The sequence below is a fragment of the Solanum dulcamara genome, chromosome 1 (genome assembly GCF_947179165.1).
Source record: "Solanum dulcamara chromosome 1, daSolDulc1.2, whole genome shotgun sequence".
NCBI classification, from domain to species: Eukaryota; Viridiplantae; Streptophyta; class Magnoliopsida; order Solanales; family Solanaceae; genus Solanum; species Solanum dulcamara.
In genome coordinates this window covers 87,504,680-87,519,773 of record NC_077237.1, presented here as the reverse complement: position 1 = coordinate 87,519,773, position 15,094 = coordinate 87,504,680, and the positions used below count along the sequence as shown (strand labels likewise).

Below are 15,094 nucleotides of genomic sequence, written 5' to 3'. Positions count from 1 at the left end.
ATTCATAAGTATTTTCCTTCATTCTAATTCACTACTATTCCAATGATTTATTTCCATAACCATGTTGTACAGTTCCACTATTGCATTTTGATTTATTTTTGGGGTAATTGTAACTCTATACAAGCACATATTTGGAACATTCAAATCAAGCTAAACTAATTCACAATTTACAACATATTGAATCACATCTAGATTCAACTTATAACAAACACCATAAATGGATCAAGCAAAACATTAATGTCATTTTTCAGACAAGATATAGCCCGTCGTGAAGCTTGTTTACTATATCAACGATAGCTCAAAGCTCATGGAATTTGATGTCATAAAACGTTGATTGAAAAGGAACACGATTGTTGTGTCCTTTCTATAACTGAGAAATCTCAGAGGGCTAATGGAGACCAATTCAAAACTCGAAGAATAATTGACTCACCCCCACTACCCTTTCCCAGTTAAAACCGCGATTTTGTTTGCAGCAAGATTCAACCATTGGTGTATGCTCCTATAACCCACACATCACGTGATACGATCTTACCATTAGAGCAGACTGTAAAACACAACATATCGGATAAATGAATGGTAAATTTCAAGAGTTGCTTCAATACTTAGGTGTTCTACATCACTGTCAAAACCTGCATCAGAAAATTTCTGATGAGATTCATAGAGATCATTATGTATGTCAATTAACACAAAAAATGATCCCTTTCTCCTCTGTCCACGAATACTGCACAAGGAGAACAGCATTGAAACAAACCATCATTTTCAGGACTATTCCGTCACTCGAGTCTATTGTCCTGCATACCATCCGAAAGAAATGAATCACGAGCAATTAAGTGAACATGGAGTAACAAGCATTGAAAGCACATCTTAACCTAATACGACTTCTCCAGCAGAAGAGACAAGACCAAGTTATACCGACTTTTACCTGGATTGGCAGCAAGAGAATAACAATACCTAACATCAAATTTATACACTCGGATGTATCATTGAAAACGGAAGGTTGTTTTCACAGGAGCTTTCATGAAACATAAAACTGTCGGATGGATACATCGCTCAAACTTGGGAGGTTTCTTGGTAAACTTGGTCCAATAACAGTTGTTTTTGTGACCATTCTCTTCCATTGCTTGGATATGAACACGAGAACAGCATTAAAAAGTCAGAAAGACACATTCCGTTCAACCTCAAAGACAAATAGAAGTACATAGAAAGTAGACTCTAACAAGGGAAAGTTAAGAACATTGGGCACGTGCTAGCAGCAGCAAGTAAATTCAGTTTAACCAACTAAGCAAATGAAACTAGATGACTGAACAGTACATAATTTTCCTTTTACAAGATCTTACCATTCTTAACATCTTGTCCTCGGCAATAGACCTGACCTGTAAGGGAAAAGTATCTTTTTGTTGTATATAGTCTTCAGGATGGGGGAATCATGAACAAAATCTAATTGATGAATTGAGATAACTTTCCACTCTCATAATAGCAAGTAAACCAAAGCTTACAATCCATTGGACAAGTAAGATAAAGAGCAAAGGGAATGACAATATCTTCGGCAAAGGCACTTCCCACTCTCTCTCTCTCTCTTCATTCTAAAAAAAATAGGCACTACACATTCTCTTTCCTCTTTTTGTTTTTTTAATAGTGTTGCTAAGAATCTACAAGCAGAACGTTTATCATTTTAAACTTGATTTTTTTTAAAAAAAAGGATTAACATTTTAAAATTTACAAAGTCAGTACCTGTTTTCATTTACCACCAAATCCACAAAGAAGATGGAAAGACAACACTGCATCCAGTCAACATACCTTTGCTCTTGTAGTCGTCTCACAGTCCATTAGGTATACTGGAACAGTGCCTTCATGAACATCATCATCAACCTTGTGCATATGATGATTCCCCATGCATGGAAATTCAAGCAATTCTGCTACTCTATAACATGAGTAAATTGAAATTCAAGTAATTGTGTTATAAAAGTTACCACAGTTTTCTTTCCTAACAAGATATTAGTCGGGGTGACTGAATACCACGCTTCTTCCTGTGCAACTCTACGTAATCTCCCTGTGGCAGTTTCAATTCAAATAGCAGCTTTGATGGTACTATCAGTAAAGGAATCAAGTAATACAGATAATTGAATCAAGTTGAAGAGAACAGGATTTATAAAATAATATAGGAGAGGAACTAACCATGGTTGATCACTGAGAATCATGTATCTAGTTAAACCTGTTTATATCATTACAAAGTAAGTCATCTCTAAATCGAGTAACAAAACTTAGGAAATAATTTGCCCGGAAAAGATAATAGACAAAAATGAAACATCAAATGACAACTGCATTCCTTCTTATACAACTGAGTATCTGCCCGGTTGAGCCGAACCAGGAAGTGATGATGCTTGCATGGTAATGTCCTCCAAAACACGTTTTAATTCTGCTTTTGCTCTCTTGACAGATTGCTCCGTGGGGCCTTCAATGAACAAGTACAGCTTCCTTTCCCCAAACCCTGGTACCTTGCCAGGTGGAACATACTGTCCTCGAGTGGTGATGGCAGCTCCTGTCCATTCAGAAATAGGACCCAGAGTCTCCTTGTGTGTAACCTTCCAACGAGCATTTTGAGGAAAATCATTTATCTCTAACTCTGCTTCATAATGTTCAGGCATTGCATCGGCCTGAATCTTTGCTAAGTTATGCTGCAAGTTTAAGGCAGCTGCCAATGCTGTTGCTCTGGCTGTCACATCATTAGAGCCAACTGACAGTCCATTCCCAGCAGTAACTGCTGTTGCACCTGGAATATTAATACCAAGTACACCAGGCAATGCAACAGGTAATCCACCATTGGGAAGAAGCTGACCAGCTGAAACTGGAGCTGCTGCTGAAGCCATACTCGCTTTGGAAGCAGCAACAAGAGCAGCAGCCTGAGCAAGGGCAGCCTGCTGAGAGAGATCACCACCTGCTTTTCTTATTCCTTCATCTTCATCCTCTGAATCTGATTTATCTTCCTCAAATCCATATTCTTTTGCCTGTGCTTTTTTGGCTGCTCTTCTCACTTCATCCTCTTCTTCATTAAATTTAAAACCACTACCACCATAACCAGTCCCATGTGCTTGCTCAAGTCCTTGATTAACCTTTGCCATGAAACTATCAGCAAGAGATTTCAGGTCATCTGGAACAACTTGCTCCGACAATTGTAAAGCTTTTAGAAGATCAGGTGCATATCTTGCATCATCTTCGGATATGAATGTGATGGCACAACCTTTCTTACCAGCTCGACCAGTCCGCCCAACACGATGAACATAGTCCTCATAATGGTTCGGAACATCATAATTGATTACCAGTTCAAGCTCCTTGACATCTAAGCCCCTAGCTGCTATACTAGTAGCAATCAACAAATTACATACATTACTTTTAAAGTCAGATATGGTGGACTCACGATCAGTCTGATCCTTTGCCCCATGAAGGGAGAGGCAGGGATAGCCATGCTTGAGCAAATCCCTAAATAAAGCATCACATTTCTCCTGTGTGTGAACAAATATCAAAATTTTACCTTTTTCATACCATTCACCAAGTAATTCAAGAAGACGAAGGAATCTATCACTTTCTGGCCTCACCTCAACCAATTGTGTTATATCCTTGTTCACAACACTCCTACCACCTACCTGTATTTCAACAGGCTTGTTCAACACTTTACGGGCTAGTATTTCGACCTGACGAGGAAAAGTTGCAGAGAACAGGACTGTTTGACGGTCCGGCCGTGTGTTTTGGACAATTCTTGTGATCTGAGGTTCAAATCCCATATCAAACATCCGATCAGCTTCATCCATGACCAAGTAGGTTACTCTTCGCAGATTTGTAATCTTCCCACCACTTGTACAGAGTATATCAATCATCCTACCTGGAGTGCACACAACAATTTCGGCTCCTCGTTTCAATTCACTTATTTGTTGAGCAACACCCGAACCTCCATACACAGGTACACAGGTGAGACCCATCACTCTTGCAAACTTCTTAATATCACTATGAATTTGCTGCACAAGCTCTCTAGTAGGGGCCATTATTAGCCCAATAGGACCATCTCCAGACATCAGAGGAGGCTGGTCCTTAATATGTCTCAGCATTGGTAATACAAATGCCAGAGTTTTACCAGAACCTGTCTTAGCAATCCCAATACAATCTCGGCCACTCATAATTACTGGCAGAGCCTGAGCTTGAATAGACATGGGCTTCTCATAATTCAGCTTCTTGATAGTGTCTAGCATCTTGGAGGACAGTCCTGTCTGATGCCATGTTTTGATTGGTTTCGGAACGTCCTTGCCATGGATCTTCAATTCCAGTTGTTTCCTGTTAGCAGAAACCTCTTCAGCACTCATTCTTGAAATTTCCTTAACTTCTATGTAGAAGTTCTTTCTGAAAGGAGGATATTCAATCTTTGAATGATCCACTAATGATAGTTTCTCAACCTTGGTTTTCTTCACCCGTTTCATAAATTCTTCATCATCTTCTTCCTCCAAAGGATCTTCATCATTCTCAATGTTCCCATAATCTGAATCTGAATCTTCACCAGGGATAATTCTTCCCATGGTTTTCTTCATGCTCATCTTAGGCTTTTCTTCCTTGCTCTTTCTCTCTTTCAAACTGGAACTTTCACCATCCAAACTATTGACTACAGATTTGTTAAGCTTCTCAACTTCAGGCAAAACCATAGAGTTCATAAAAGCATCTAACGGGTCAATCTCATCGTCGTCAACTAAACCATCACCGCCATTCTGAATAACAGGGGAATCAGATCCAATGCTAGAACTAACTACCTTGTCAGCTCCATTTTCTTCATCCATGACCTTGGCACTATCATCCATATCAATATCCATGCCAATTTTCCCCTCAGCATCTTCATCATCAGACTCACCATCCAATGTCCAAGTCTTGCCCAACTTAGGTTCTTCAGCACCTGCATCAACCCCAAGCTTTTCCCTCTCAGACTCCTCTTTTTTCCTTTTTAGCTCTTGCCATTCCTGAACTCTCCTCCTTCGCTTCTCCATCTCGTCATCTAATTTCCTTTGCTCCTCCGCTAGATCCTCTTCTCGACTCTTCTGATTCTTTTCTGCTGATACTTCATCAGTGCTGTCTTCCCTGAGCCTGTTGTTTGGTTTGCTACTCCTTTCACGATCCCTCTCCTTATGATGATCATCATTATCCCTCTTTCGCCTCTTCCTTTCACGATCCTTGTCATCAACTTCATCATCACTGCCCTTTTCATATACTTCCCGGTGTCTATCCTTTTCACGATTCCGCTCCTTCTCCTTCTCCCTTTCTCTCCTCTCTCTATCTCTCTTCCTCTCCTTCTCCCTCTCCCTCTCCCTCTCCTTCTCTCTTTCCCTCTCTTTCTCCCTCTCTCTTTCTTCGCGATCTTCCTTATCCTTTTTTTCTCGCTCTTTAACTTTATCTCGAGGTCTTTCATCATCATCACGAACCTTGCTGCTCTTTTCACGCTCCTTATCTCCTCTACTGTGCCTATCCTTGTGCTTTGCCCTATCTCTATCAGCACTTTTCTCTCTTTCATAGCGGCTGCTTTTCTCTGTCTCTCTATCCTTCTTATCACGATGGTGATGGTCTCTGTCCCTCTTGTCGCGATCTCGATCCTCCTTATCACGGTGACGCTTCTTCGATTCGTCTTCTCTCTTCGACTTGTGCTTCAACTCTTCCATTTAGATAGTTGGAACTCGGAAGGCTAAAGCTATACACCGCTACCGGAAGCAACCGGAATCAGGAAACCGCCGGTACACTAGCTTATTCCGGCAAAATCCCCAATTATCTCCGGTGAAATCACCAATTATTTTCCAGAAGCTGGTTTTCAAACCCTAATTTCTTTTGGTGTACTATTTTATACGTCGAGTGGAGTTTAAATGGAGTTGCAAAATAGAAAAAGCCAAACCAAATCCAAAATTTCTTTTTTTGATTTTTATTAATGATAAAAAATTGATTTTAGTTTTAAGAAAAAAGCAATTAAATTTTTTTAAAAAAGTGATAAAATTGATAATAGTCGTATAGATGAAAAACCAACTTAATTGATTTGAATTATTTTAGATATTTGATAAATTAACTTTATTGATTTTAACTTATTTTTTATAAAATATTTTTTTGAAAAATAATTCTCCGTCACAGTAGGGGTAAGATCTGAGATGAATGTGTGGGCTTACTAGGTGAGCTCTGATAAAAAGCGAAGATATTCAAGACAAGGTAAAAGTGGCCTCAGTTGAAGATAAGATGTGGGAAATGATTGTTGACTATAAACGATTTAAAGAGGGGTATAGGTAGGCCAGAAAAGTACTGGCCTACTGGGAAATGTGATTAGACAAGGGGCACAACTTCAACTTATCGAAGATACAGATTAGGATAGAAAGTTATTAGGTAGTTAAGTACTGGCCTAATACTCATAGTATTACTCAGTAGTTTGTTGTTCTTCGATTTCTCCTACTATATATTATTTCTTGTACTTTGATTATAATACTCCACCCTTCCCATTTTATGTGTTATTCTTTCCTTTTTAGTCCATCCCAAAAAGAATATTATCTTATTATAAATAAAAGCAATTTAACTTTAAATTTCCCTTTTATCCTTAATAAAATGATTTACAACCACACAAATATCTAAGTATTGTTTTAGGCCACAAGTTTTAAAAGTCATTTTTTTTCTCAAACATCGTGCCAAATCAAATAGTATCACATAAAATGGAACGGAAGAAGTTTTATTTTGTTGTAGTTATTATTATTTTTCATTTGGTTCTAAAATATTTTGTCATGCTATCTTAAGTATTTTCTCGTGATTTCTTCACTTGTGTTATTTTTTTCGCAAACTGCTTTGTTATGATTTCCCTGGGCCAAAGATACTTTTCCTGAACTGCTTTATTATGCTTTCCTTGAACCGATTTTGCTCATCACTAGCAATAATCTTTCATGAAGAGAAAGATCACCATGCCATTTTCATTTGAAAGCACAATACAAGCAGAAAGGTTGTATATTCAAATCTATCTATAACACGGTCGCTTGTCAGGATACATTTTTGTTGCTATAGCGAAATATTGTTATAGGAAACATGTCATACGATATAACATATAACATGAAAAATCGGTTCCAAAAGTAAAATGTTGTAATAGAGAGGTCTGACTATACTTGAAATAGGCTGTGTATATAAGGCTTTTTCTTGAGGACACTGTACATGGTATACCAGGATCAAAAACTGAGCCAAGTTCCTAGAGTTCAACATGAACAAAAACCAGAATTTAATCATTTCATCATCTATGAGGAAACCTAATTTCCCCAGTACATCGGCCCGCGGTGAAGAAACAAACCATCAGTAGGTTTATGTGAACAAATCAACATATTCGGAAGAATGCCTTCGGTTGTATTGCAGCAAACTTGCATATGTTCGATCCCAGATTCCGATATAAAGAGACTCGTCATCTGGACTCAGAGATACCCCGGATATCTCGCCAAACATGTCAATTTCTTGACGCTTCTTGTACTCTCCTTCAACATTGTAAATGTGGACAAAATCTGCAGGTTCAGCCACCACCAAGAACCGCCCATCTGATGAGTAATGAATAGATCGGACAGCACCCATGTTTCCTTTCAGAACTGCTGTAGGTGATGACAGGTTTCTCAAGTCCCATATTCTGCAGGTTTTATCTTGATTCCCAGTCGCAAATGTACGGCCATCAGGGTGCCATGCAGACGCGAAAGAGTAGTCTAGATGACCAACAATCGAGCCAACTGTCTGATACAGTAAAGAACTTTGATTAGAACAGATTTATGGGATCAGAAAATGGAGGACTCAGTATGAAAAATGTAAGAAACAAACAAAAGTGAAATTCATTGCAATTGGTTCATAGATTCATGCCAAATAATGCAGTCAAGAAATGACCAACATACTTCAGACTCCACTTTCTGAATGAAGAACTGATACGAGGTAGGCACACGATGTAAAACTTTTCATTTCATTTCATTTGAAGGTAGCAATTTAATACCTTTCCATTGCAGGAATCAACAAGTAAGCCAGTGAGATCATCTCCAACAACAGTAAGAAGCTTGCTATCCGGGCTCATTGATGTATGCTGCATAAATAACCAATGAAATTATGAATGCATGAGAGGAGAGGCTCCATCTTTGAACAGCACTTAAAGACAGATGCACCATCTTCAATTTCACAATCAGAATTATTAACTAAAAAAAAGTGTGTTCACTAGGCCTATGATGGGATGTCAATTACAACACCCTGCCTTCCCGGCCACAAGAAATAAATGGTGAAGGAAAGAATAAAAAGAACAGTTAAGGTAGATAAGAAACTGACATTCACTGGCCAAGGGAACCGGAAGTAGTTCATAAGCTGAAATTTCTCCATATCATACTCTCTCACACCACAATCATTATTGGCTGCCATAAAATGAAGCCCCCCACTGCAAAAGAACTGAGACGTTTAATCAGGTTGAATTTTGAACTACTCCAGCAGCTGATATTATATTCATAGTTTCATACTACCTCAAGCTATCATATATATCGACAGCATTTGTAATAGCATTATCCTCATAAGTGGTCCTTGCACAGAAGCTTATACCTGGCTTGTCCAGACACTGCATTATATGAAGCTAAGTTAAATAAGAATGACAAAAGGCGCATGCGGTATAAAGATGCAATTTCATTCAAATTTAATTATCCAAGTCTTGCTAGTCTTGAGCTATCAATAGATATTATATGAGCAGGAAATGTTAAAAAGAAAATGCTCAAGAACAACAGAAGAAAAAAACTTGAATAAGCTTGCCAATAAGTTAACATGACCCTATCCATCTCTAATGTAATCTACCTCTATGTACATTTAATTATTGTGGAAACAGCAAGAAAGTACAAGAAAATAACTTTGTTGTAAAATCTTTGCATTTGATTAATAAGAAAAGTGATCTCATGCTCTCTTGCATTTTTCTGTTCCGGGAGAAGTTTTCCACAAAATCACTCCTGGAAACTCACTTGAAGAAGAAAGTGAAATCCCAAAATTCCTACATATTCACTTCAGTTTTGCCAATACCTCTTTGTTCTCTAGAGTATAAAGCACTTCTCAAGTAACAACAACAACAACACACCTGGTGAAATCTAACAAGAGGGATCTGGAAAGGGTGGAGTAACAACAACAAATAAACAGTTTTTGACATTTTCATTACAAAAATAATACTACAGTTCATATGATAAACTAAATCACTCCGTCACAAAATTATTTATCACAACAATAGCAAATACACTCCATATTAATTGTATATCCATATATAGTTAGGCCGTCAAGATTTCTGTTATGTGGGCCTGCTTAGCTTAGAGGTGCGCATCACATTGTAAGTCAATTGAACATTTGATAGAAAGTCAGTTTCCACCTCTCATTTTTTATAACAGAGAAATACCCGAGGGCAAGTGACAACACAGTTCAGAACTCAGAGGATAATGAGTCCAGCATTCTACCCTTACAAGACTTTTATCTGCGACAGGGTTTGCCTACACATCTTGCTTTCTTACCACCAGACCAAAGACCAGGGGCCTCCGCCACCTCTCTTTGATTTCATGAATTTTCTCTGGGAACTTATTGTATTATATCTTCTTAATGACACTCAAAATAAACCCAACTAACCTTACAAATGAGCTCCCCTTGGAAGCCCCCTGCAACAACAAAGCGATTCTTCACTGCCATTGTGCTGATCTGTGTTTGTGTTAGACCTTCTAACAAACTTCCTGCATGTTTCTAGAGGCCAAAGTAATAAAAAGAGTAGGTAAGACATAATCAATAAGGGAAGAAACAATAAATAATATTGACATCTAATTGGAACAAAGAGAACATCTTAACAAGAGGGGTGCTCAGATGGTAAGCACCCTGCACCTCCAACTCCGAGGGAGGGGTAAAAAAACATAAAACATCATGAAAACCATAACTCAAGAGGGGCTTCTAAAAGTATCTGTCTTCTAGACGAGCCGGGTGGGGGTAGATGGGTGCTCTTTCGAACTCCACCGCCATGTTAACAGAAGAAAGAATTGATAAGATACATACACATAAGAGTCCTCTTCATGGAAACATGAAGAAAGAATTGATAAGATACATACACATAAGAGTCCTCTTCATGGAAACATGACACCAGCATGAAGAAGAACTACAGGTACCCTAGAAACTAAAATAGAAAAGGAAGGTCACTAAGTGCATTTTGGATTACCTCTGACGGTGCTATATGTCCAGAGAAATCGAGGACTTCGGATAAGTTGTTGGAAATGGATGACCAGTGCATAAGTGAGTAGTTCGATATAAGATACACATCATGTTTCGAAGTAGCCCAAACCAAGTTCCTTAGCTGCAAAACAAGTGGCACAAAGAGATCATTAAAATTATTCTCAGCAAATGAAAACAAAAAAAAATATTTAGGAGGCAAACACCATAGAACAAACCGAAATTTTCCGAAGAAATAAGTAGTTAACAGATTCCTTTTTGGTCAGTTTAGAAGTTAACCCAAGAGAATCAGACATGCGATGGAGAGCCTCCTGTGGTAATTTCTTGTCTTGGCACGATCAGGATTCAGAAACCCATCCCATTTCCTTTATCTTTGACCAATCCCTAATTGAGGAGACTTCCCAGATATTTTAGGCATGTTTTTATGCACGCTTGCTAAGTTTTCTTGTCATATTCTGTATTCCTAAAATGAATGAAAGTAATATATGCTCCAATTGTTTTGGAGACATTTCTAAGGTTTCCTTTCCATATACTATAAGTTGGGATTATATGGTGTAAGGTCTGCGTACATTCTACCCTCCCCAGACCCCATGTTGTGGGATTTCACTGGGTTGTTGTTGTTGTTGTTGTTGTATACTATAAGTTGGGATTATATGCGTTATATCCCCCAAATTTTCGTAATTTCATGTGCCAGTGTTTAAAATTTAGCTATTCTATATTCTGCCACTAATTAGTAACCTGTCATCCATTGAGAAACTATATACATGTCTATGTCCCACCCAAAAAACCACCTGTCATCCATACTTTGTTTCTTTGAAAGGGAACCTATCATCCATCCCAACTTGCTATGATTGAGCCATAGTTGATGTATTAAGGATCCTATCATCCGTAGTTTCACGCAAGAAGGAAAAAAGTTTCGATAACATATTTACTGGGAATTTGAAGAATACAAAGACAATAAGTTATTCATTATACTGTCAGGAGGAAAATCCTTCAAATTGTTTAGATATTAGTGAAAATGTTAACAGGCGGATTTTATTAATAGAAAGGAGCCGGCTTTTCAGGAGCAAACTAAAGATCGGTGAGAAGAATCTCAGATGGGTCTGTGAGGAGCTCCAATAAGCTACTTTAAGGAACTGATGATCTTTGTAGATGATGGGGAAGGAAGATTCAGGCTTATACATACAGGGTGTACCAGAATTTAAATAGTTATGGGTGTTTCGTGAGGAATGAGGTTTGGTTAGGCAACAGGAAATCCTTCATCATTATTCCAGAAAATGGGTACAACACAAGGTGGAGAGATATATCAGGGATGATTTTACAGCTCTTGGGTAAACCTCACATCATTCAATGTCCCACAGAGGAAAATTTGTATATAGAAGCAGCAAGTAAAAAAGAACGGCTGAAGCATAGGGTAAACTCAGCAGAAGCATATGGTAGAAAATTAAAAATAAACATAGCTGCAAGAAAAGCAGCTCCGACTTCCCCTCTAATTGTTTGATTGACAACTTATCCATCTTTCTCTGAAACCAGAAGTGATACAAACAGGTTCATTAATAGGTGGAAAATCACAACTGGCCTCGGAGTATTTGCCTACTCTATAAAATAAATGCATACCTGAAAATGAAGTATGGTAGGCTTCACCAATCTTGTATTGTAAAAGAAGTCATAGTAGTTGCCACCCTTCTTCACCTGTTTACATACCTGACAAAGCAATAACATATAAGAACAGCAAAGTTTATAACCATATACTTTGGAAATACAGAATTAAAATCCTTAAAAGAAATAAATAATGGAAGTACAGACCTTATCTACAGCTTCTCCTGACAAAGGTATGTTCTCATAATTCCTGTATTGTTCGAGCCTTGTCAATCTGTAGCTTTGCCTCGTTATATTCAATCTCTCCCAAGGGATACCTTGTATATCTTTGCCTTTCCTTGCTTGTGCAGCGGATGTGTCAGTCCCTTCTGTTACCTACACAGTATTACGGAAAGAAAAGAAGTGAATACACCATTGGATATTTGACACCAACTGACCAAAGTAATCACATATTCATGCATTCACCTGATGTGTAATTTCAATAATTCAAGGTAACTCAAAATACAGACCAAAATACAAAAACTCGTCACAGAACCTCGGCACCTGATGAAATATGACTCACTAGAAAAACAGGTTACGTCATTACTCCATCAAACAAATAGGAGAAATGAAGCCTAAAAGTAAAAAGAGTAATATGTCTAGTGTCAAATTCAATAAGAGCAATTAGTATTCACTGCTCGACTGTCTACCAATAGATTATTCAAATGAAGAACATCTTTAAGAGGTGTATATTTCGTTTCCCAAAAGTAACAACACCAATAAACAAATCCAGAGTGCAGAATCTAGTATACATCAAAACAGTTATATGCTAAACTGCTAGACTACCTGGAAAATCATATTTTTTTCTACATAATGTCGCACCAAAATAAGCATGTTCTCTCAGCAACAGATTATGTTTTAGATGAGGTGGTTGCTATTTAACATGGCATCAGATCAGACAAAGGTCCTCGATTCAATTCTCACTGACACGCATCATCAAAGGAATTTCAACGCAGTTGGGCCAAAGGAAAATTGGTCAGGCCTGATCTTAGAGGGAATGATTCAAACCTAACATAAACAGATAAACGAGTTCTCACTATTGTTGAGGTGGTCACTCAATTCAACAGTATCAAAGCAAAACTACACATAAGCCACCAGAGAATAGGAATAAATCAAAGTGTATATGTGCTGACCAGCTCAAAGTCATCAAGGTTCGTATCCTCATTGTAGAATACCTCTTCAAATTCATCCATCGAGTCTGCCATCTCTTCATCAAGACTCATGTAACCCAATCGATCAACCCTTTGGTTAGACATGCTTTCCCACACCCTTCAACCCTAAGTTCAAGAAAAGTTCAATAAAATTAAACACATTGTATTCCCAGATATAGAGAAACAAAACTGAAAGGCCCAAATTAGAACAAGACAAAAGAGGAGAAGAAAAACAAAAACAAAAATATTAACATTCACATATCTCTAGGGGATGAAAGTAGGAGAACTAAAACTGCTGGCTACCCTGGAAAACTAGCAAATCAAAGAAAAAAAGATGACATTTTTCTGAAAATTCAGGTAAAATCCAATAAACCCACAAAACCAGGAACTATCTAGACTCTTCCAACCCACCCCCCAACACACACAAAATAAAAGGCAAATAGAGGTAAAAAGATGACATTTTTATACAAATTTCAGCTAAAATCCAATAAACCCACAAAACCAGGACATCATGTAGACTCTTCCCAACAACCTTCCCCCTCCCCCCACCACCACACATACCAAAAACCCATCAAGAAGAAACTGAATTCTATGAATCTGGGGTTGCATTTAAAGACTAACTAAACCACAAAAATAGCAAAAAGAAAAGGGTTCTAAGAACTCTACCTGAGAATGTACCTTCTCTGGTTCAGAGAAAGAGCCAAGAGCTCTCTCTTAAAAAATATCCAAGATAATTGAAAAGCAATAAAGAATGATCTTTTCTCTTCCTAATACCCCCAACCCCACAAACAGCAAAAACCCAACAAGAAAAAAAATTCAATTCTATGAATCTGGGGTTCCATTAAAAGACTATATAAACACAAAAACAGCAAAAATAGAGAGTTCTAAGAACAGTACTTGAGAGTTTACCTTCTCTGGGTTAGAGAAAGAACCAGTTAGGTCTCCTAGATGATTAAAAAGCAAGAAAAATTATTTCTTTCCTTCTTTTCCAATGTATTATATGCTAGCGATCTATGCTCTATACAATCAAGGAAAAGAAGATGACATTTTTCTGCAAACTCAGCAAAAATCCAATAAACCCACAAAAACAGACACCATTTAGAACTCTTCCAACCCCCAAACCCCAAACCAACAAACACACACCCCAAAGACTCAAGAATTGAATCTGGGGTTTCATTTAAAGGCTACATAAACTCAAAAACAGTAACAAAAAAGAGAGTTCCAAAAACAGTACCTAAGAATTTACCTTCTCTGGGTCAGAGAAAGAATTAGTTAGGTCTCTCAGATGATTAAAAAGCAAGATAAAATGACTTGTTTCCCAATGAATTATATGTAGTTTGTATGATAGCGATCTATGCTCTATAAATCATGGTATGTCGGCCAAAGAAGCTTTGTGCCATCACTTTGGTATGATTGTAAAAGATTGTTAGTACAGACAGACCCACGCGCCCAAATTTCAAGATTAAGGGACCCTCAATTCCTTATTTTTCAATACTTCCTTTTAGACATCATTATGTAACAATGGAAAATTTCACTATTTTATATAATATAAATTTTGTGTGATTAATTATCGTAACTAATGAAAAATAATATGATCTATTCAAATATTATATTTATTAAAAATTATAATATAATATAGTATATTATGAAAGAATATGTAATAGTCATTCAAATAAAGTGTTATTTTCTTTTTGATAGTTATAATAGTTTCTTATATATAGTAAATTGTGACATATAATATTGAGTTTGTTTTCTATTATAATAATAAACACTATTCAATTATTATTACTATACGATATTTAATACTATTCGTATATACATCACCCTAATGGTTGACAAATATGGAAAAAACTTGATAAACTCTTTAATATAATCCTTAATATGTATTTTTTAAACTACACGTAAAGAGTCTTTCGAACATGGCCAAAACCACATTAGTGGAACAATTCGAATCAATTTATTATGTATATAATTAAAATAAAAAATTACCCGTATACTTTAAAATAAAGGATTTATATTGCTGTTATATATAACTTAAAACTCACATATAAAATATTGAATCACTTTGACATGAG

The 15,094-nt window shown here is 37.1% G+C and overlaps 2 protein-coding genes across 7 annotated transcripts; both read right to left on the bottom strand.

Moving 5' to 3' along the window:
• Window positions 1–218: 218 nt before the first annotated feature.
• Window positions 219–5,871, bottom strand: LOC129883198 (DEAD-box ATP-dependent RNA helicase 42). Of its 3 annotated transcripts, XM_055957821.1 has the most exons (3): window positions 1,798–5,871; window positions 1,338–1,373; window positions 219–791 (listed from the first exon to the last, which is right to left on the bottom strand). In XM_055957821.1, exon 1 carries the CDS (start codon window positions 5,685–5,687, stop codon window positions 2,331–2,333), a length of 3,357 nt encoding a protein of 1,118 aa, XP_055813796.1. In that variant the 5' UTR covers window positions 5,688–5,871; the 3' UTR covers window positions 219–791; window positions 1,338–1,373; window positions 1,798–2,330. The 3 variants fall into 3 exon arrangements, with proteins under 3 accessions (XP_055813796.1, XP_055813789.1, XP_055813781.1); XM_055957814.1 differs by having other exon boundaries at window positions 1,338–5,871; XM_055957806.1 differs by having other exon boundaries at window positions 219–1,373.
• A 1,277-nt stretch (window positions 5,872–7,148) lies between these two features.
• Window positions 7,149–14,444, bottom strand: LOC129883171 (uncharacterized WD repeat-containing protein C2A9.03-like). 4 transcript variants are annotated; one of them, XM_055957795.1, is made up of 10 exons: window positions 14,254–14,444; window positions 13,044–13,145; window positions 12,037–12,204; window positions 11,848–11,934; window positions 10,220–10,354; window positions 9,646–9,756; window positions 8,517–8,608; window positions 8,329–8,434; window positions 8,006–8,092; window positions 7,149–7,755 (listed from the first exon to the last, which is right to left on the bottom strand). In XM_055957795.1, the coding sequence occupies exons 2-10, from the start codon at window positions 13,122–13,124 to the stop codon at window positions 7,342–7,344; spliced, it is 1,281 nt and encodes a 426-aa protein (XP_055813770.1). In that variant the 5' UTR covers window positions 13,125–13,145; window positions 14,254–14,444; the 3' UTR covers window positions 7,149–7,341. The 4 variants fall into 4 exon arrangements, with proteins under 4 accessions (XP_055813770.1, XP_055813749.1, XP_055813762.1 ...); XM_055957774.1 differs by having other exon boundaries at window positions 13,002–13,145; window positions 14,254–14,438; XM_055957787.1 differs by having other exon boundaries at window positions 13,002–13,145; window positions 14,266–14,438.
• Window positions 14,445–15,094: the final 650 nt, after the last annotated feature.

What these genes read in the sequence shown, in the direction of transcription:
- LOC129883198 (XM_055957814.1), bottom strand. Translation starts at nt 5,687, where the DNA reads ATGGAAGAGTTGAAGCACAAGTCGAAGAGAGAAGACGAATCGAAGAAG.
- LOC129883171 (XM_055957774.1), bottom strand. Translation starts at nt 13,124, where the DNA reads ATGTCTAACCAAAGGGTTGATCGATTGGGTTACATGAGTCTTGATGAA. An exon ending in CAGGAGAAGCTGTAGATAAG is followed by an intron (nt 11,935 to 12,036) that starts GTCTGTACTTCC and finishes TTGCTTTGTCAG; the next exon opens with GTATGTAAACAGGTGAAGAA. An exon ending in GATATATATGATAGCTTGAG is followed by an intron (nt 8,435 to 8,516) that starts GTAGTATGAAAC and finishes GTTCTTTTGCAG; the next exon opens with TGGGGGGCTTCATTTTATGG.